Source organism: Coffea eugenioides, unplaced genomic scaffold (genome assembly GCF_003713205.1).
Source record: "Coffea eugenioides isolate CCC68of unplaced genomic scaffold, Ceug_1.0 ScVebR1_2926;HRSCAF=4050, whole genome shotgun sequence".
Lineage (NCBI taxonomy): Eukaryota > Viridiplantae > Streptophyta > Magnoliopsida > Gentianales > Rubiaceae > Coffea > Coffea eugenioides.
The window spans coordinates 17,615-38,968 of record NW_020863457.1 but is presented as its reverse complement, the minus strand read 5'-3'; the positions used below and the strand labels follow the sequence as shown (position 1 = coordinate 38,968).

The 21,354-nt window shown below is 36.1% G+C and overlaps 1 protein-coding gene across 1 annotated transcript; it reads right to left on the bottom strand.

The window, feature by feature from the left end:
- Positions 1-187: 187 nt before the first annotated feature.
- Positions 188-21,097, bottom strand: LOC113757295 (ornithine aminotransferase, mitochondrial-like). Its single transcript, XM_027300653.1, has 10 exons — positions 20,883-21,097; positions 18,626-18,734; positions 18,043-18,273; positions 9,133-9,292; positions 8,857-8,912; positions 8,577-8,729; positions 6,530-6,627; positions 6,094-6,174; positions 5,027-5,260; positions 188-536 (listed from the first exon to the last, which is right to left on the bottom strand). Exons 1-10 carry the CDS (start codon positions 21,035-21,037, stop codon positions 386-388), a joined length of 1,428 nt encoding a protein of 475 aa, XP_027156454.1. The 5' UTR covers positions 21,038-21,097; the 3' UTR covers positions 188-385.
- Positions 21,098-21,354: the final 257 nt, after the last annotated feature.

The window sequence follows — 21,354 nt, the reverse complement described above, 5'->3', positions numbered from 1 at the left end:
AAAGTTAAAATTTTAAATAATTAAAACATGGATTTTCTAACAGGTGCTCGCATTAGCACTCGATAGTAGCAATGTTTTGAAACTCGAACTGTTAATTGAACCGATAAAATGATCAGATCGAGATTTAACCGATCGAACTGATTCAACCTGAGTTTAACCAAAAAGTAAGCTACACATTTTTTTTCCATTTGTATAATAGTGATGATGCTGCCAATAAATAAAGATTTTTAATTGCAAATAAATCAAGTCTTTATTCCCACCAACAAATGACAGGAAGACCATGTTATGATGAACGAACAAGTCTATATCACTGCTCCAATAAGTTGGGGCCTGATTCAATCAAACCAAGTAACCTCTTTCATAAACTTCTCATGTAATCATATTTTTATGAAGAGCCATATAAGTTGCGCTGACAACGATCACATACATTAGCTACATTATGGGAGACACTAAGTGGCTTCTTCTTTTGCATTTGTGGTAGATCAAGTTCCAAAACATCACGTAGTGCCTTTGAACCTTCTTGAAGCTCATCCAAGCTGAAAATGACAAATCAAAGCTTGAGTCTAGAGTCACACAATCAGAAATGGAACTTTTATTGGTAACACAACAACATTTGGAATCAATAGCGCATGCATATGTAAATATAGAGGTACATACTAATGCCCTGATTTCCATTACTCATCAATTATTGAAGTTTCTTAGAGAAAGTGACACCTCAAAATGCTGTTTTGTAACTGAAAAGAAACATTTGTGCAAACATTTTTCGAAAAGACAGCTGGTGCGGGGAGAGTACATCCAGGCTGCTTCTCCAAATAAGCTTTCTTCACAAAAGCTAAGATAGAAGTAGAGAAGTCACAAGCAAACGAGAAAGCAAAACAAATTTCAGCTCAATAAACAGCCTAGAATCTAATAACTTAGAAGCAATCAAGATCAAGCCCTTGGCACATTGATCTAGACACAGATAGGAACTGGTACAGAATGACCTCATGATGTTTAGATAATATACTTCAAGACTATTGACAGTATTTTCCATTTCTAGTACCTATGAGGACTAATTCAAACTCCAATTTCAAAATGGAGAAGCTATTATTCCCAGTAACTTTGTTCCCCCTTTCGGCAAGGCAGTTCCAACAGTAATTATCACAAATTATCATGGAACAATGGGCTTCAGGTGCTCCATAAATATAAGTTAGCATCAAAGCAAGGGAGTTAGCCAAATAAGCCATAAATATTATAGCAAAAGCAAACTTAAGCCATTTTGTACAACATAGTAACTAATCAGTTAGGCAAATAAAGGAAACAGCAAATTTTTACCAATTAGTTTTTTTTGTCAGTTTCTCAAATAATACTCCCTCCGTCCCATTGAAAGTATCATACTTTATATTTTGAGATGTTCCAAAATATTTGTCACTTGCTAAAAATAGTAAAAACTTTTCATTCAATTTCACTCTTTTACGATTTTGTTCCCCACAATAATCAAGTCAGCCCTTTGAGCCCACTTGTTCGGTATTAATGTGTTTGAAAAGTTCATATAAATATGTGCGTGGAGTGAAAAACCATAAGGAACTTGGTTGAGACCCCCAACATGCAAAGCATGCATAAGATATATGCAAACAAAACAGAAGTTCTGGCCCCACCCTCCAGTAGTTGTTCAGGCTTTTAATTTTAATTGGCATCAATACCTGAACCTATTGCATTTACATGAAGAGCTTGAGCGAGGGACAAAACGGTAAGCAACTCACTTATGCTGGAACTGTTCATAAAAAGCACAGTTTTCTAAGTGCGACGAAATTTTTGGGACGGAGGGAGTAGTATTATCTTCTTGTATCCGTGAAAGAGTAATAAACATATGCCAGCAAACAACTAGTAAATCTGTGGAATAGATGACTAACTATGATCCTGAGAATCCAGTTGATGACAGGATTTAACAAACGAACATACAAACAAACATAAAACATGGATCAATGAAGTCAAATGTCATAAGTTTTTTTCCTCCTCTTAATATGCATAAGACTTCTGATGGGCTTTAAACTTTCTTAACATATAAAGAAAAAGGTTCATTTTATCCAAATCTGCAGGCCTGAAAAATAATTCAGATCTTAAAAATAGTTTGTCTTTTGACATAAATATAAAAGTGAAGGGCCACTTTAATTTTGTTGATGATCCTTAAAAGAAACATGGCTATCTACCCACAGATAGACCTAGAAAATAATCTTTACCTCATTTTTGTGTATAACTTGATTCTATTCCAATGACCAATAATCAAGAAATATGTACTCTATAAATTCAATATGCTAAAAGCAAAATATTCCCACCAAGGACAAATTTGGAAACTAAAAGGCGCTAATAAACTATTTGGCAACTTACATATCCTCAACAATTAATAAAAGATAATCCACCTTTCCCTGGAATGAATTTTTTGAGGCTAAGTTGTGACAGAGAGAGAGAGAGAGAGAGAGAGAGAGAGAGAGAGGTGATTAGGGCAGAAATGAAAGAAGGCAAGGTTTACTTTTATATCTAAACTTGACTACACCAATCTGCAGGTGAAGAGAGGAAACCCAGAAAGTATAGTTGGATTTGCAACTTAAACAAAAACACAAGATCACCTGCAGCTTTTCAGCATTTTCAGAAAAAACAAAATATGTTCAAGATTCTAATTCCACAAAACATAGTAAAAACCAAAAATTCAACACTGGAAGACAGAACAAACTTCCATTGACACCTAGCTCTAAACCAAAAGCTTTTCTTGATGGTATATTCTGAGTCTTAGGTTTCCAAGAGGCCTACATGATAGCTGTTGCATCAGAGAGACTGATGGACTAAAATAAAAAGAAAAAGAGAAGAAATTGTTGCCTATGACCAGCTGAGCATGAGGAAGTATGATAACAAGTACCAAAGAGAGTTGAACCCAAGATTTTTTTTCCTATCCTACTACTACCATGTGGAATTATAACCTCATAAAATGCTTATGCTTAAGACAATGAAAAGAGAGAAATGACTAGTGACAGCACCAGGGAATTGTTTTTACAAATTCCATGGCTAAATTACCACCTTAGAGTTGCCAGCACAAGCAGTTTGCCATTGAATTCATCACTCACTTGCCATGAGCACCCACCGATAACAAGTGCAAAATAAGTTAAAAAGTAACTTCCCACTATGACAAATTTTTCTGCTACCCCTTTTGAAACCCAGTTCCCTGTCTCAACTACATCTTTTAGACCAAATGCAGCTGCAGGTTTTGTCCACTTAATTGGGGAACTAAGGAAACAGAATTCAATAATATTGCGGGAGAGAAAGAGATGGAGACCATTCTATACCTGATATTCTTCAAAAAATTAAATTTCAAACTTGGATTGGCACATCACTGCTTTCTTGGTCAAACTACAGACTGAAGGAAAAATACACAAGAACAATTTATACACCGAGACAATACCCAAAAGAGGGTGTAATCTGGACAACAGATGGACTTCAGAATCTAAGAGAGCCCTAACTTCTTTTCCCTGTTTCATCTCACACTTCTATTTCAGGAGGCACCAAATCGACATAAAACGCTGAAAGACAATGGTTTTATTTCACAATATTGAAAGCATCTATTAATCAGGGTTGCAACAGGGAAATCAAGTCTATCCCTACCATAACTGCGGCCATGACTCTGCCATGCCAGACATGCTAGTGTTCCTCCATGTAATCATTTGATTCTTCAATTATGAAGTTTTGAAGGTAAGTAACAGCAAAATAACACAGCACAAAAGATTTTAGCTCTATAAACCAGCCTGACTTTAGGAGAATAATAAGAGTTCAAGGCACAGGAGAGGCAAGGATGATTAAATGTGTCCCAATTCTGATTCACCTAGATATCACCGACTTCAAGAGCACTTATGGCATGGTTCAAGACTCCATGTAAGGAGTTGTAGGCTAGGAACCAAACTAAAGATGTCTAGATACCATGAGCCATATCTAGGGTAATAGTCCAAGAATCAGGAAGAGAAAAAGATAGATGGAAAAGTGGAAGATGCAATTCTCCCCTGCTTCCAGTGGCTAGGAAATTTAAGCTGATGCAGCACGAAAGAAGCAACAGGCAGTGAAATCTGATGCTGGAAGAGAATATTGAGAGTTTGAAATAGAGAGAGAAACAGAAATTTATGATGATGCCAGAGATCAAGATAAGTAGGAGCAATAACAGATTCTAGGAAGTCCACCTAGATTTTCTCGGCATTGACAACCCAAGATAAGGTTGCTTATTTGTACAAGAAAAACTTTACAGCGCAATCAAACGCAATTTCTTTGCATTCTATATAAAGTATTACAAGCTAAGGATCCTTAGTGGCTAAGCAAACTAAATTGCTAAAAGAACCTAACAACTAACAAAATGTTAAAGCTATCCAGAAGAGGTCATTCTCTTAGGTCTTGTCCTATATATAAAAACTGTCAACGAAAAAGACTTAGAAACCATGGGCAACAAGGACAGAGATAGAAGCACAAGGATTCAAGTTAGGTTTGACAATGTTAAGAGGCAGCCCCAAACCTAATATCTTCAGCACCTAAAAAAACCTATAACCTATAAAACAAGACAATCATAGTAGGACTGTAAAGATGCATCAAATCAATAGACTAAGATAACAGCAATAAAGTCCACAAGTTTATAACTCTGGGAATTCCAAATATATCCTTTTGTCTTGTCCTTGAATTCTGTATCAAAAGCATTCAAGTGTAAATTTACTTGATATAGGTTACTGACAGCAAGGATGGTAAAAGGAAAAAGAATAGCAGCACCAGAAAGAAAATGACACATTAATTTCTTTGCTCTTCCTTTCCCTTTGTTATAAGGTTCACTTCCACTTACTTATGGTTGAACACCTTCATAACTAATTTGCATGATAAACCGCTCTGAAAAGACTAGAATACAAACAACATACTAGTTCCTTGACATCATTATTATTGGAACAAGCACATTGTAGATTATAGGAACTACTAAGAGGAAAGAAACACTTCTGAATACACAGTAATCAAAAGGAAGGTTTTGTACCTCATTGAAAGTGGAGGAGTCAATCTTATAATAGAATCATGAGTTGGCTTAGCTAGAATTCCCCTCTCCTTTAACTTCAGGCATATGTCATAGGCAGTCACTGGAAACAAGGCCTTGCTATTAAGCTCCACAGCATTGAATAGACCTTTTCCTCGCACTTCCTTTATGATTTCAGGGAATTGCTGCTGTACTATCAATAGCTGACGCCTGAGCTCCTCTCCCATTTTAGCAGATCTGTTGAAAATTAAAATAGACTAGCAATCATAACATGACCTAATAAAATCTAAGTCTACATGCTGTATGAAATTGTTATCAGAGGAGATTTACGAAAAATAAGAATATTCTTAACTTAAACTGGTATGTTACAAGGTTGAATTTCAAGACAAAAAACAATACTCCTATCATGGGGCACCAATGTTTCTAATAATGATTTTGGTCTTTGTTTAATGCTTAATAAAGTGATAGAATTCTTAATTTGTACATAGACTATTGAGCATACAAATATCTTAGGCAAGCAAAAAAAACTTATACATCTTGCATTTTTTCCATAATATACTATCTGTACAAGCAGTCATTATCTGACAAAGGACAAGAAGAAAGCTTCAGATTGTTTTTAAGTACGAATACACGCGCCTTAAACAACTTGAAATATCTATTTTAGGTAGTTGGGGTACTTAACTAAAATATGCTAATGTGCATAACAACCTAGTTGTGCAAAGGCCAAATGCAGGGCCAAGGTGTAATAGAATGGTACCAAAGCAGCCCGCTTGTTCTTTACTTGAGATTTGACCCTGTGACTGGCAATTGAGAGAAGCTCCTAATTTAACAAGCAAGTTATTTCACACAGGAATAAGGGGCTCAAGTTAAATGTCTAACATGCTTGACTTTTCATGCCTCGTACAACTTGGATTATCCGTTTGGAAGACAAAGACGAATGTCAAATTAAATTCTGCTCATGGGCACAGGTGATGAGGGGATGAGATAATCTACTCAGTATGAGTTGTCAAAATCTCCTCTTTCAGTTATTTGCACATGCAAATCATAAAAAGTTCAAAAAAGCTTGATACCTTTCAGCAAGCCTTTCATCTCTAATCACGTCTAACGATGCAATGGCAACTGCACTTGCCAAAGGATTTCCTCCAAAGGTGCTGCAGATGATGCATGTCAAGCAATGTAAATAAGCTCCAATAGCTTCTTACTACAAGTGGGATGAAGTTTTAGTTAAAGGAAGGAACACCTTCAATCTAAACAAACCAAAACTTACATAATTAGAGTTCACAAAGTAGCAAATTTTGAAAAGCGTTTTGTACTCCCAAAGGAGAAGAAACAATTACTTGTACATCCTCTCTTTAGGGTTACAGTTTTCACAATGTTCCATCTCATCCAAGTGTTTATTTCCTCTTCCTCACATTGCATAAAAATATTCAATATGGCTCAATATTTGTATAACAAGAGGAAAACCAAGATAAGTTATCTGCAGTAACTAAGCATAACAAAGCAAACCTTCCATGCTCCCCTGGTTGGATGCAAAGCATGAAATCCTTGTCTGCTAGCACGGCACTCACAGGTAGCACCCCACCACCAAGTGCTTTCCCCAGTATCTGAATCAAGGATCAAGCAGAACCATTATACTGTAATTTTATGGGAATATGCAAAAATAATCGTTGAGTGGATAAACAGATTGAAACATGAGGCATATGGAAAACTCAATGGACTATAGTTGACTGAATATCTGATGAATAGTTTTCTCCAATTCAGGAAAGAAAGGAAAAACAACAATCTGATATCAGAACTCTAGAAAAAGAATGAAATGTTCTTTAAAAAGAATTATTCTAGTTCCTTAAGAAAGAAGAGGAGGAGCCATGCATTATTTGTGATTTAAGATGTAAAAGTCACAAGTAGTTTAAGGGTAATGCACGTCCAAAGGGCCGGTAAAGGGTTTATATATCTCCATCAGTCCATGTTATTTGTATTGTTAGCTGCTCTCTAGAACTTATTTATACTCCCTGTCATGATTTTGCTATACCAGCTGGGAGAGCTGAAAGAATTGAAAGAACGACAATGCTTTTGTACTTAGGCACAAGAAATAGGGATATTGATCATTGAGCAAGTTGAACTGTGTTTAATAGACCTAACTTTTGAGGGATTTAGACTATGCAATTCGGGTTGTCAAATCTTTCTTCTAGTTTCAAGATGAGATCCTTGGTCAATGAAGCTGAAAAGGGTACATATCCAACTGGCAAAAGGAGGTAGGATAGAGTGATATATATGTTCAATGTAAGAGTTCAGATGTTCGACAGGGAGGGGTTTTTGGGGGGGGGAACAAAAACAAAGAGATAGGCCCTTAAAAGTGTATTGCAAATATCTTCTCAATCATTTGCATATGTTGGTTACAAGGTTGGAAACGGCTCCTATGTTCACTGTTTTTATGATCATTGGTCTTCTTTTTGCTTTCTCCCAAAATTTCCTCAGCCTATCCCACCTTCTTATTGCCTCAATCTTTTCTCTATGACCTTTACATAGAGGTTATACTTTTAGTCAATTCCTGAAACAGACACCCATCTTTAAACCTAACAGATAATCTCTGTAATACAATATCACTATAAGATATTAGATTAGGATTAACTAAAAACTCTGGCTTCTTTGTTTCACCATCCTTTTATCTCATTCACAGAAAGATAATATTCCTTATTTTATTTGGGACAAATAGGATGGAGACCAAGGCTTTCTTCGGAAAAGAAGCACTTAGTTAGATGATCATTCCTAATTGAATTAGCATCAATAGAGAAGTACTTGAAAAGGCCTGAATCAATCTATTTGGTCAATGTACCACTCTAGATTTAAAGATTTTATACAAATTAAAGCTTTCACTGTTGCAACTTTGTTGCTTTGAAGTTGCAGAAAATAAGATTGTTAATGATCAATATCTGCTTTTGAACTTTTTCTAATGGAGTCATACTTCTTTCTACGCTGTAAGTTTGGACGTTGGGTAAAGATTCTTGTTTAACGATATCATTAACAGGTTCAGGGAGGCTGCAAATGAGTCTTATGCAACTTCTTTCTTATTTGTGTCTCTTTTGGATATCCACCATATTAATTTTACTTGTTCTCAATGACAAAATTGTTTGTTGCATGAGACATCAAAATAGAGTGTCCCAAGATATCATTACAAGACATGATACAATTTAAATATGACCAGAATTAAGATACTATACTTTTTAGTTTCAACACACTATATAATGCAACACGCTCCATGTCCACAAATATAGTTACTTCATGGCAAAGACAATAAAAAACATGATTAAAAATAGTTTGCTCAAATTGCCCAAGGATGCATGGGGAAAAAGCAGCATGACCTCATAATTGTACTAACAGCCGTCTAGTCATAAGCCAAATTGATAGGAAGAGACTAGGATTCTTACAACTTTATATGAGAAGGAAAGTGGTATTAAATTATATCCCATTGATCATATGTCAAAATTCTATTCTCGAAGGTCAGTGCTCAAACTATCATTTCAATTCTATATGAGAAGTAAATGAATGTCCTTACAACAACATCAGGGCGGACTCCCTCCCAGTCACAAGCCAGCATTCTTCCAGAGCGCCCAAGGCCACTTTGTATTTCATCAGCAATCATTAAAACCTTATATTTTGAGCAAAGATCTCTAACAGCCTTTAGATAACCATCCGGAGGAAGTATAACCTACCATCACAAGCCAAAGCTCGCAGAAGTAACGAAAGTTGGAGGGAACAGAAGAATTCAATTTACTTTCAAATTTAAAATATATACAGTTTTTTGAAGATAACAATCTGAAAAGTAAAGAACATACCCCTGCCTCCCCTTGAATAGGTTCAAACAAAAACCCAGCAATATTTTCTCCTTTTTCTGGATGCCATGACAACAGAATAACAATAAGTCCCAACCATGATTGGCTGAAATGAAGGTAGTGGCCCTTCAAGGATGCCAGAAGTATATAGACAAACTAACATTTGTATCGAGCACATCAGATCAAATGTAAACCGCAAATATACCATTATGATGGGGTAAATCAACTCATACAATCACTTATGGAAGCATGATAATTGAGGAGCTCCACCTTACATACCTCTAAATATTTTCTCAAGGCCAACTTCATCACCAAAATCAACTTTGAGAAGACCAGGCAACAAGGGCCAAAAACCATTAGTGGCGTCATTGTCACAGCTCATAGATATAGCAGCCAATGTGCGACCATGGAAGCAGCCACAGCATGAGAGAATGATAGCCTGCAAGGTAACAAAGTTAAATTGACGCATCAAAAGAACATCTCAGCATGTCAACAAACTAACAAGCAATCAATAACTTAAATGAAGTCCAAAAAATTAACTAGATTATAAAATATTCAATGCTTCCTCCATTTCAAGTAAATCTGATCCTTTCTGTTCAAGATGGTGCAGAACAAATTACAAACTGTTCATATGCTCAAAGGTGTCCACAACCCACTACTACTACTGTAGATATAATTCCAAATTAGAAAGAAGACAAAATTCATAACACAAATTCTGAGCTACCCAAGCAACTGAAACACAAAATTACACCCCTGATAGGAAAACTGATGCGAGAAAAACTTGCACTTATGGAACCTTCTAAGTATTGTTGAGCAAATACTCTTGAATGAAAATTCTAAAGAAAATAAAAATAGAACCAAATAAAGTAATCATACAGATAAATTACCACTGATGATAGCAGAATCCATCATAAAGCATCTCAAAAGTACCGGAGTCATAGCTAAAGTAAATCACAATGGATCAGTAGATGTGCTCACTTCAAATCATATATCACAGATTATGGGTAGAGAGTAACAACTGTAGAGTTCTTGAACCAAAATTTGTGCATGTCTCCTATTCTTCCTATGTGCTAATACAAATCCTTAACAACCAAAAATTGTAGGAAGATTTCCATACAGACATGTAGAAGAAGATAACCAGGGAGCAAGTCTAGGTGAAAGAATGACTGCTACAATGTTTTTCACGACTATTGGCAAGTATAATAAATTAAGTTAAACAATAAGTAGCCATGCTTTATCAAACTATTGAAGCCCTCCCACTATTAGAGTCAAAAAATTCTGTGAACACATGCATCTCTAAAAATGAAACGTGGAGTAGGAAGAAAAGTTGCTAAAATTTTCAACAAAACCTCTTCTAGTCCACATTGATGAAATTAGGACCCAGCAAAGCCAATGCAACAAAAAGCATATCTTCTGCTAGTAATAAAACCACCTAAGTTTCACATGCAGTAGAGAATTAATCAAATTTTTTCCAGGGGTTTCAACTTAAAGGTATCTTGAAAGTTACACCAGCTCTAGGGCTTTCAGGGAAGTCTATTTATATATATAGCTCAATGTCTGAAGGAAGAATGGAGCATGACAAAAGTTAGGTGGCAAGGCAAAACAAGTACCAGAAAATAAAGCAAGAGGAATCTCCATGAGGATAGAGGCTTTTGATCACAAAGACGCAAAAAGGAGTTGAAATTACCACACAAAACATTGATAAGGAAGAATTGTTGGCTGTAACAGCACAAGGGCATAATTTTGTAAAGAAAGAATAAAAGTCATATCTAGCCAAACTATGGGAATTCTCTTTTTAGAACCTCAAACCTAATGAAATACGCTTTGCAAGATGATAACTTGGCAAACGCAGCAGAAGGTAGTCCAATAAGCTTAAATGAGATCCCATCTTGTAGTACCAGAAACTGTTGGATTACCCATAATGTTGCACATTTTCTATCCTAAACCAGTATGGTCAAGAAGTATTATTATGAGTTCAGTTGAGCATCAATCCAAGAATAATATACTCTCCAATCACCACCATAATGGTATCCACCAACATAAACTCAAAATAGTTTTACACAGAAACATGGGAAGCATCAGTAAGTATGTTAAACACAGAAATTATAGCTAAAAATGCATTCCACAAGAGTTAAAAAATGCTCTCCTTTCCTAACTGTTACAATGGTATTTCTTGATTGTTAGGAGAATATAAGTATTCTTGTAGATAATAAATTAGTAAGGGTATTCTTGTAGATAGTTTGTTAGGTTTTTACTCTTATAAATACTAGTTGGTCACTAATAATACAGTGACTAAATGTTTTCCCTCCAAGATACCTGTTCTCATGGTATCAGAGCTAAAGTCCTAGGGTTAGGGTTAAACATCTAGCAAGAGTCTTGTTCACGCGATATTGTTCATCGCATACTGTTCATGCGACTGTTCCAAAAAGTACTGTTCACAGATACTGTTCATTAGCACTGTTCACATGCACTGTTCATGGCACTGTTCATCTCGAGTTTTGACCCTTTTTTTTTGGTTTGAAGTGTTATTCGCTATGGCTGAAAGTTTTGCTCATGTGGTTACCACTGACCAAGTTGAATCAAGTTCTTCAGCACATGGGTCCCAAAAGACTTTTACTATATCCGAGGAAGATTATGTTAAATTCCTACAGTACCAAGCTACAAATCACGCATCTCTTCCCTCTACTTCTTTAGCACAAAAAGGTAATGACTCATGGATTATTGACTCCGGGGCTACTGATCATATGTCAGGCACCTCTAAAAATTTTGATAATTTTCATGAGTCTACTTCCTTTCCTCATGTTACTTTAGCTTATGGATCTACCATTAAAGTTAAAGGACTAGACACTGTAGAAGTTAACCCATCTCTTCCGCTGTCTTCTGTTCTTTACGTACCCAATTTGCCCTTTAATCTAATATCTGTTAGTAAACTCACTAAATCTCTACAGTGTTTAGTTACTTTTTCTTCTGATTTTGTTGTCATTCAGGATTTGAAGACAGAGGACGATTGGTGGAGGGCATGAGCATAATGATCTTTCTTTTCTCAACTTCAATGGTCCGATTGCATGTCCTGCTACTGTTTCTCCTCTTGAAATTCACAGTCGTTTGGGTCATCCGTCTTTACAAAATTTGAAAAAGTTGGTTCCTACTTTGAGTCAGTTATCTTCGTTAGATTGTGAGTCTTGTTAGTTAGGAAAGCATCATCGTGTTTCTTTTGCTCCTAGAGTCAATAAACGGGTTTCTGAACCCTTTATGCTAGTTCATTCTGATGTTTGGGGTCCTAGTCAAGTCGCTTCAAAGTTAGGTTTTAAATATTTTGTAATCTTTGTTGATGATTTTTCAAGAGTTACATGGCTTTATTTAATGAAAGATCGTTCAGAACTATATTCAATTTTTTGTGCATTTGTTACAGAAATAAAGAATCAATTTGGTGTGCCTGTACATATACTTCACAGTGATAATGCGAAAGAATATTTTTCCACTCCTTTTAATACCTTTATGACTAAATCCGGTATTATTCATCAGTCCTCTTGTCCTCACACTCTACAACAGAATGGAGTTGCTGAAAGAAAAATTGGACATTTAATCGAGGTTGCTGGGACACTTTTGTTGCACATGAATGTGCCCAAACAATTTTGGAGTGATGCAGTTCTAACTGCATGTTATTTAATTAATCGCATGCCATCTAATATTCTTGGAGGCCAATTACCTCACTCCGTTCTTTTTCCTCATGAATCTGTGTTTAAATTACCTCCTCGTATTTTTGGATGTGTGTGTTTTGTTCATCAGCTTGCTCCCGGGGTGGATAAATTAGATCCTCGTGCTATTAAGTGTGTTTTCTTAGGATACGCACGAGGGCAAAAAGGGTATAGATGTTACAGTCCAGTTTTAAATCGATTTTTTACTTGTGCTGATGTTACTTTCTTTGAATCCACTCCATATTTTATGAAACACGGTATGTCTTGTGAGTTAGACCAGTGTCCCTCTTTTTCCTCTCCTGTTTTACCAGTCCCTTCCTCCTTATTACCTGAGTTATCTAGTCCACCAGATTCTATAGCTAGATTATCTCGTCCTAATCTTCAAGTTTATTCTCGTCGTTCCATGGTTGAGCAAGTTCCTGATATGCCACGCACTTCACCAATTAACTCTCAATCTTCAAATCCAGGTATGACGCCCTCCTCTGAGTTAGATCTTCCTATTGCTTTATGCAAAGGTAAGAGGCATTGTACTTCTCATCCTATTTCTAATTTTGTTTCTTATTCTCATCTCTCTATGTCATATTCTTCTTTTGTTACTTCCCTTGATTCTGTCTCCATTCCTAAGTCTATTACCCATGCTCTTAATCATCGTGGTTGGAGATTAGCTATGCAAGAAGAGATGTCTGCTTTGGAACAAAATGGTACTTGGGATCTTGTCCCTCTTCCTTCTGGTAAGCGTGTTGTTGGTTGTAAATGGGTGTACACTATAAAAGTGCAGCCTAACGGTTCTATTGATAGATTGAAGGCTCGTCTGGTAGCTAGGGGATTTACTCAGGTGTATGGAACAGACTACTTAGAAACATTTTCTCCTGTTGCAAAGATTACCTCGGTTCGTCTTCTTATCTCTTTGGCAGCAACTTATAATTGGCTATTGCATCAGTTGGATGTGAAAAATGCATTTCTACATGGAGATTTGGAGAAGAGGTATATATGGAACAACCTCCTGGCTTTGTTGTTCAAGGGGAGAATTCGCAGTTGGTTTGTCGTTTGAAAAAATCCTTATATGGATTGAAACAGTCTCCGAGAACTTGGTTCGGCCGGTTTAGTAGTGTTGTCATGGAATTCGGTCTGACAAGGTGTGGAGTAGATCACTCTGTATTATATCGGCATTCTAATGCTAGTAAAATCTTATTAGTTGTTTATGTGAATGATATTGTGATTACAGGTGATGATGTTGTGGGGATCCAGAAACTTAAATCCAATCTGCAGGCAAACTTTCAAACAAAAGATTTAGGTCATCTACAGTATTTTCTGGGTATTGTGGTAGTTCGGTCTAAATATGGGATTTATTTATGTCAAAGGAAATATGTACTCGATATGCTGAGTGAAGTTGGGATGTTAGGTTGCCGACCTGTGGATACTCCTATGGATCCTAATGTGAAATTAGTAGGAGATCAAGGTATATTACTAGATGATCCTAAGCAATATCGAAGACTTGTGGGTAAATTAAATTATCTCACTGTAACGAGACCTGATATTTCGTTTGCAGTGAGTGTTGTGAGTCAATTTCTTGATACCCCTCGTACTAGTCATTGGGATGCTGTTATACGGATTCTCAGGTATCTTAAGAGTGTTCCTGGAAAAGGATTGCTGTATCAAAATCATGGACACACTGATGTTGAAGAATATAGTGATGCAGATTGGGCTGGTTCTGCTTCAGATCGAAGATCGACCACAGGATATTGTGTGTTTGTTGGTGGTAATTAAGTGTCGTGGAAGAGTACGAAGCAAACAGTTGTCTCCAGATCAAGTGCAGAATCTGAATACCGTGCTATGGCTCACACTGTGTATGAGTTGGTTTGGTTGAAGAGCATGTTACTTGAAATTGGGTTTGAGCATAAACAGTCTATGAATTTAGTGTATGATAATCAGGCGGCTGTTCATATTGCGTCTAATCCAGTGTTTCATGAAAGGACAAAACATATTGAAATTGATTGTCATTTCATTCAAGAGAAATTGCTTGACGGAATTATCAAGACATCTCATGTACCGTCTGTAGATAAATTGGCTAATTTGTTTACCAAGAGTTTAGGGGGTTCTAGGGTGAAATACATTTGTAACAAGTTGGGTGCTTATGATATATATGCTCCAACTTGAGGGGGAGTGTTAGGAGAATATAAGTATTCTTGTAGATAATAAATTAGTAAGGGTATTCTTGTAAATAGTTTGTTAGGTTTTTACTCCTACAAATACTAGTTGGTCACTAATAATACAGTGACTAGACGTTTTCCCTCCAAGATACCTGTTCTCATTGATGAACCTCAGTTCTTGAATTTTTGAGGAAATCTGCCGACTCATGAAACTGATGAAATTGTTCAAGAAAATAACTTGTCATGCTTCAAGGCAACAATAGAACCATAAGTAGTAGGAAATATCAATCTTTTCCCTAATTTAGCATCCAGTATCATAGTTCAGTGGCTTAAAGTTGGCTGGATAGAAGCCATGAACCTATTGGAAGCCTAGAAAGGATATGCTTCTGAAACTAAGGGAAGGCTACGCGATAGCCCAAAGAGTCTATACTACAGTTGAAAAGATGCTGGATAGCTGCTCTTAGCTTAGGAGTTGTTTGTTTGACCTTTAGGAGTCAACAATACTTTCTTCTTCCTTCTCACTGCAACGTTATTCTGGTTAATAATGTGAATTTAGTAATTAATTATATTCAAATTACTATTTGTTGCTGGATGACTAGATGAATCTTAGAGTCTACTAGTCATGCAATTCTAATCTTATCATGTTACATTCAGGTTAGCAGACAATCTAGTCTATACAAAATCACTCAATTAACAAATTCTTTGACAGAGTCGATTAATGAGAATTTAACTTGACTTAGAGGATATTTCATTGTTGTCACCTTCTCATCAACTTCTGCACCAACATCATCTTCTCTTATTCTCACCCATGTGGTCACATGCACTATTCAAGGTGGCAAAACAGACCCAAAATCCTTAATACAAAGCTGCTAAGTAAAAGAGAGTTTCCTCTAGCCTCATCATAGTCCAATCAGTATATGTTAAGTCCACTATATGTTTCAAAACAGAGAAAGGTGTATCAAAATCTAGATAAACACAAACTCTTCCTCATTCTGATTATTTTTCCAATGTAATTTTGGTCATTTGGCCCTACGACTTTTTATCCTCTGTATGTCCATTCTCAATCATCAGGATAATTTGGGTCAATATATTCTTGAACACCTTGCTAATTGGCACACAAATAACGAGACTGACTATCATCTCACCTTTATAGAGCCTACAATCACACCTATTCTTAGATTTCCTAGTTAGAAATCCATAAGCTCTGAATCATCACCGCAATTATCATTGCTCTCCAGCAATTTTTGTTCGTTCTGATGCGTATAAATTATTCTTTCCTATTTCTTTTTTTCCCTTTTTTATGATGTTTTATTCTTTCTTCCCTAGCCAATCCAGGAACACTATCCTATGGTGACAAAATGAAATCAAAAGTGAATTAATTGCAGAAAACAAAATAAATGAAGCAGCATATTGGACAAGTTGAAGTTAGATGCAGTTTCTTCAATTTATATGAAGATAGCGGTAGGCCCAAAACAGTCAAATACATAACAAATTAGCGAAATTCTACATGAGGTGTACACGTCAAGGAGAGACTAACCCTGTTATTTTGAAGATTGAAAGATATAGATGCAGCCAGAAACTCAACCTTAGAATCATGAGCGTGATGAGAAGTTGAACCAGGGAATCTCTACATTCTTATTTTACAGTCATTCCTCTTTCCATTGCAGAACCAACGGGACTCTAGCTACAACCACTATGTTTGAAATTTAGACAAGTAAGAGGCTCTACTCATGAAAATCTTAGAGAGTTTATTAGCTTGAAGAAATTGAAGAACAAAAAAGTGGATTAATCCCTCAAAGTTCAAAAGAAGAGTTAGTAATTATGTGGGATGAGGGGGAAAAAGAAGCAACATAGTTAGAAAATTTGAGGTTTTCAAATCTATTGCTTCCATAATTGACAGAAGAAAGACTAGCTGTCATCTCATTTTGTTGTCACCGATGAGAATGAAGGATAACATATTTGCCAAATGCTGATAAATGAACCAGAAGTACAAGAACATGAAGTTTACACTAGAGGGGCAGATTTTGTATTTGGTAGCCTCTATAGCATTCTACACAACCTTTAGATGAAATTTCTATCCAAAATAAACTTCACTGGTTTCAATCAATGTTCAGTATTTTAGCTGTATAGTTTGAATTTCTAAGACTTCATGACAAAAGGATAGGAAAACAATGAGAAGATACTGCTCCTTACCATTATAGCATGTTTCATAATGCTAGAAAGTCCTATAAAGCACAAGTTATAGCAAAGAAACAAGTATGTCAGATAAGAGAATGACATCTACAATGGAGAAAACCGCAAAAGCTGTCCATCAAAGACATTAAAGCTAACCTTGAATGGACCACCTTAAGTTTGTCCTCTCACTTACGCATTTTAAATGGAGAATATACATTTCTTACAATGTTTCAACTTCTACTGAGTCCATCTAAGGGACAAATTTGGACAATCTTAATAATTCGGGAGAGCAAGAGTGGAACAGATCTTGAAATTTAAAAGTTTTTAATTCAAAAAATTTGTTTAAAGAGTCCAAGGCACAAAATTACAAAAATCCAAGCTCTAAATTTAAAAAGATAGATAGTAACAATTCATGTCCTGAAATGAATCAGAGAATGTTTTTGCAACTACCACCAAATAATGAACTAAGATGGTTAACCCTATTTTTGTGGCAAGACCCACTATAAAACATACTACCGTGCAAACTATATCAAATCCTGTTTAAGCCTACCATTCTACCTTCACTTCAACCATCAGCCAAAGGTCATTAGCAAACACATCAATTGACTCTGTAGAACATGACATCAAATCAACTTTATCACCCATTCGAGAGAGCAGATTTCAGTTAATGCATACCCATCAGCCACTTAAAGAATCTTCTGTCAGTTGAACTAAATAACAAGGGGGTATTTTGTCCTCCATCTCCCTAGCAAACCAAACTTCTGCCCAATTATATATTTAGAGAATCAAGAGCTACAGAGGTGAAACTGACAGCACATAGAAGCCCAATGGCACTTTTTGGATTCATCTCATACTTTTTTGTCTTCTCACTTCGACCAGTCTGTATAATTGTTGAGCAATTGAAATTTAGAATAGCTGTCTAACAGACTTTGACACAAGTACTACTGCCTCACCCACCAGAAGATAAATGAAAGATTGCCACATTTGAGCAGCCTCAACTATTAGTTTTCTCCTAATGTGACAAAAAGGCCTAAAAATACACAACCATGCAGCTTTTATACTATCTTCACTGCTAGTGGTAGCTACTGTAATTAAAATAAATTCTTTAGCAAGGCTGTAGCATTAACCAGGGAAGCAGCCAAAAAAAAAAAAAACAGATTTTGCACCTCATCTCTTGGTATTGATTTCTTCATGTATCCCCATTTCCTTGCTAACTTCAAAGCTGTCTCTACACCTTCAGCACCTGTATTCATTGGTAGCACCATCTCATATCCAAACATGCTCGTTAGACGCTCAGCATATACTGGAAATTTATCATTATAGAAGGCTCGAGAACTAAGAGTGAGCTTTTCAGCCTGTTCTACCAATGCTTTCATGATCTTGGGATGACAATGCCCCTGCAGCAAAATATTAAAAGTCCAGCTTAAGTACTATGGGCATAGCTAAGATCAGCCAGACAAAATAAAGTGCTTTAACGTATGATTCTGACTCATCCAGTCACTGCCATCCACCCTAGCTAAAAGATCAACATAGTACAGGAAACCCAATACAGAGAAACAACCTTAGGGCTTGCCATTCAACCAAATGAAAGGTTTTCATAAACATAAGTTGGTAAGGAGAGAAATTAGGCAGTTAGACGAAGAAAAGAAATACATGACTAAGTTCTGGTAGGTAAAACTGACAAAAAGGCATCCAACTTTTGTCACTATGCTTCGATTTTTGTGTTCATTTTCTTTTTTTTGTTGTTACCTGATTTACAGCAGAGTAAGCGGAGAGAAAATCAAGATACTTGTTCCCTTCTGGATCCCATATGGAACACCCCTTTGCTTGAGAAAAAACCATAGGAATTGGATGATAACTGCAATTACAACAAAATAGTGTGATACTAGTGTACTAAAAAATGGAAATTTTTGTTTAGAATGACTAGGATGAGGCATAACTTTGTGAAATTCATTTAATGCATCAGAAAATTCATATTCAATAACTTAATTATGGAGTTTCTCGAAATTTTCTTGTAGTTTAACTTTCAAAGCTCAGATGAAGAAAAGTCTTTTGGATAATAACTACAATTATAACAAAATACTGTGACCAGCATACTGACTAGAGAAAATGTATGTCTTGAATAACTAGGATAAGATCATAACTTTGCCAACATCATTTAATGCATCAGAAAGGAGTTTCTCAAAGTTTTCTTTAACTTTCAAAGCTCAGATGAAGAAAGTCAAGCGATCTTTCTTTATCCTTGATAACATTTTCCTTGAGTAAGCATCACTTCCGCTTTCTTCACTGTGGATTTATGAATTCATTTATCAGATAGAGGGGTCCAAGCTGGTAAAAAGGTCTAACCAGAGACAGCAACCCATCATACCCAACATCATCCCAACCAAGCACTCAAACTTAACCAAACAAGGAAACATATCAAAGCAGTACTTGAAGCTATCTATTCATCCTGTAAAACCATAGCCACAAAAAAGCTGTCAAAGTGTTCAGAATTTTTCACAAATTTTGGAAAACCTTCTACAACCCTATAGCAGGAGTGGATCCCCACCCAAATTCTCAGGCACAGTTCTGTACAAATAATTGCCTGTCGGTTGTAACATAGGCATCTGTACCCAAACTTTATAAATTTGCTTAATTAAGTTTTGAATCTCATTACACCAGCATTGTACCTGAAAATGATATAGTATTACCTTGTACCTACTTTGAACAGAAAGGAGTTACAGGAAAAATGGAAAGGCATAACATATTCGAAGAAATGGGTTCTCATGCTCTCCATTCGCTTTGAATACACTTAAAGCAATTAGCACACATCTAGAAACTTAACTCTCATTTTAAAGGCACTATGTTTCAGGAACAAGATTCATTTCAATGTCACGAACTTAAGCTAAGGAAAGGTTAAAGGGAGTTCAGTGTTTTAATCTATAGATATAATACAATTTCCTATATTGAGACTTAAGTACGGAAGAAATCTTTGCATCTAAAAGCAAGACACTTAAGGTTGAAAACCATGATTATTAGCATCAGACCCACAAATCAAATGTGCTTCTTTAGTCTTTTATTTATACCAACTTCCATTTGAGGAAAATCTTATAGTACCATTTGATATACAGGTGAGGCAACTCATGTTTTTGGCCCTATCAAGTTCCAACTAAACCTGCAGAGACCAGTGATTGATCCTAATTACCTGAAACAATACGACGGATTGCATGTTTACAATAGATTATTTAGTTGTTCAAGCACAAACAAAAGATCAATTTTGATGATACAAGAAATGTGCACTCAATATAGGAGTGCCACATGGCAAGTCGAAGACAAGTTGTAGGAGCACGCTAGCCATATATTGCACTTACTGGCAGTATCCAATTTTGTCTATAAATACCCCATGTAACCTCACATCCATAACAGCAAAATATAATCCCAAATTATCACTTTTATTCACTTCTCTCTTCATTATCAATTTATATCAGAGTGTCCTTCCAGAAACAAAAATTAAATTAGGTTGTCTAATCATTTTCTCATGGAGGCGCCCCAGCTAGCACAACCTGACCACCCCAAAACATTTCACCAAACAGCATAAATGCCAAATATTTCACCTTTAAAAGGGGTGCTCCTATTTGATTGTTTAACCTGATTTTAGATTTCAATTTTCAAAAATCAATTATTTTTTTTATCTCGTTTGCTCTTGAATCCAGATTTTAGATTTACAAAATAGGTAAAAAAACTCAAATCAAGAATCCACCAAGATTAATTTTTACTGATTCTGATTAATCAGTTACTCGCAAAATCTACAGCAACTGAGAACTTCCCCTATGCTACAGCTTTGACATGCCACATTTCAACCATCCCGCACACAAGAACCTCACAACTTATTCAAGTAACAATCACAAACAGTATGGAAAGGCACAGAATCACTAATTAAATATGAAAGAAAAACAAATAATCAATACATAGCACATGATCATTTAAATATTCAATCACAGCCCAGAAAGGAACAAGTTTTCTTTACTTGTGAGCACTGTACTCGTACTCCAGGTTAATGATATGTTGAGAAGACAAAGCACTGGCAGTGCCTTGAGGAACAGCACTGAAATTCCTAGCATCCCTTCTCATACTGCTGCAAATTCTCTTCATTAACTGCTGGTAAGGCCGCTTGCTTGCCATCTCTGCCTCAATAATCTGCTTCTGAAGTTCTGTCTTTCACAGTATTTTTTCGCTGCTCTGTTTCTCCTCCTTTTATACTGTTGCATCTTTTCAAGATAGAGTTTGATTCTTTAATTTGTCCAGATACGGCGTCGTTTTGTATTTTGATTCTTTTAATTTGTCGAGGTGCGGCGTCGTTTTGATTTATAAAAAGTAATTGATTCTTACTGGTGTTCTGACGTAGCGAAGAAATGATTGTTGGGGCACCAAATGTGCTTTTTCAGGATTTCAGCTCCCCGATATAATGCGGCCAAAATCTTTGCAGATATCCATCTTGA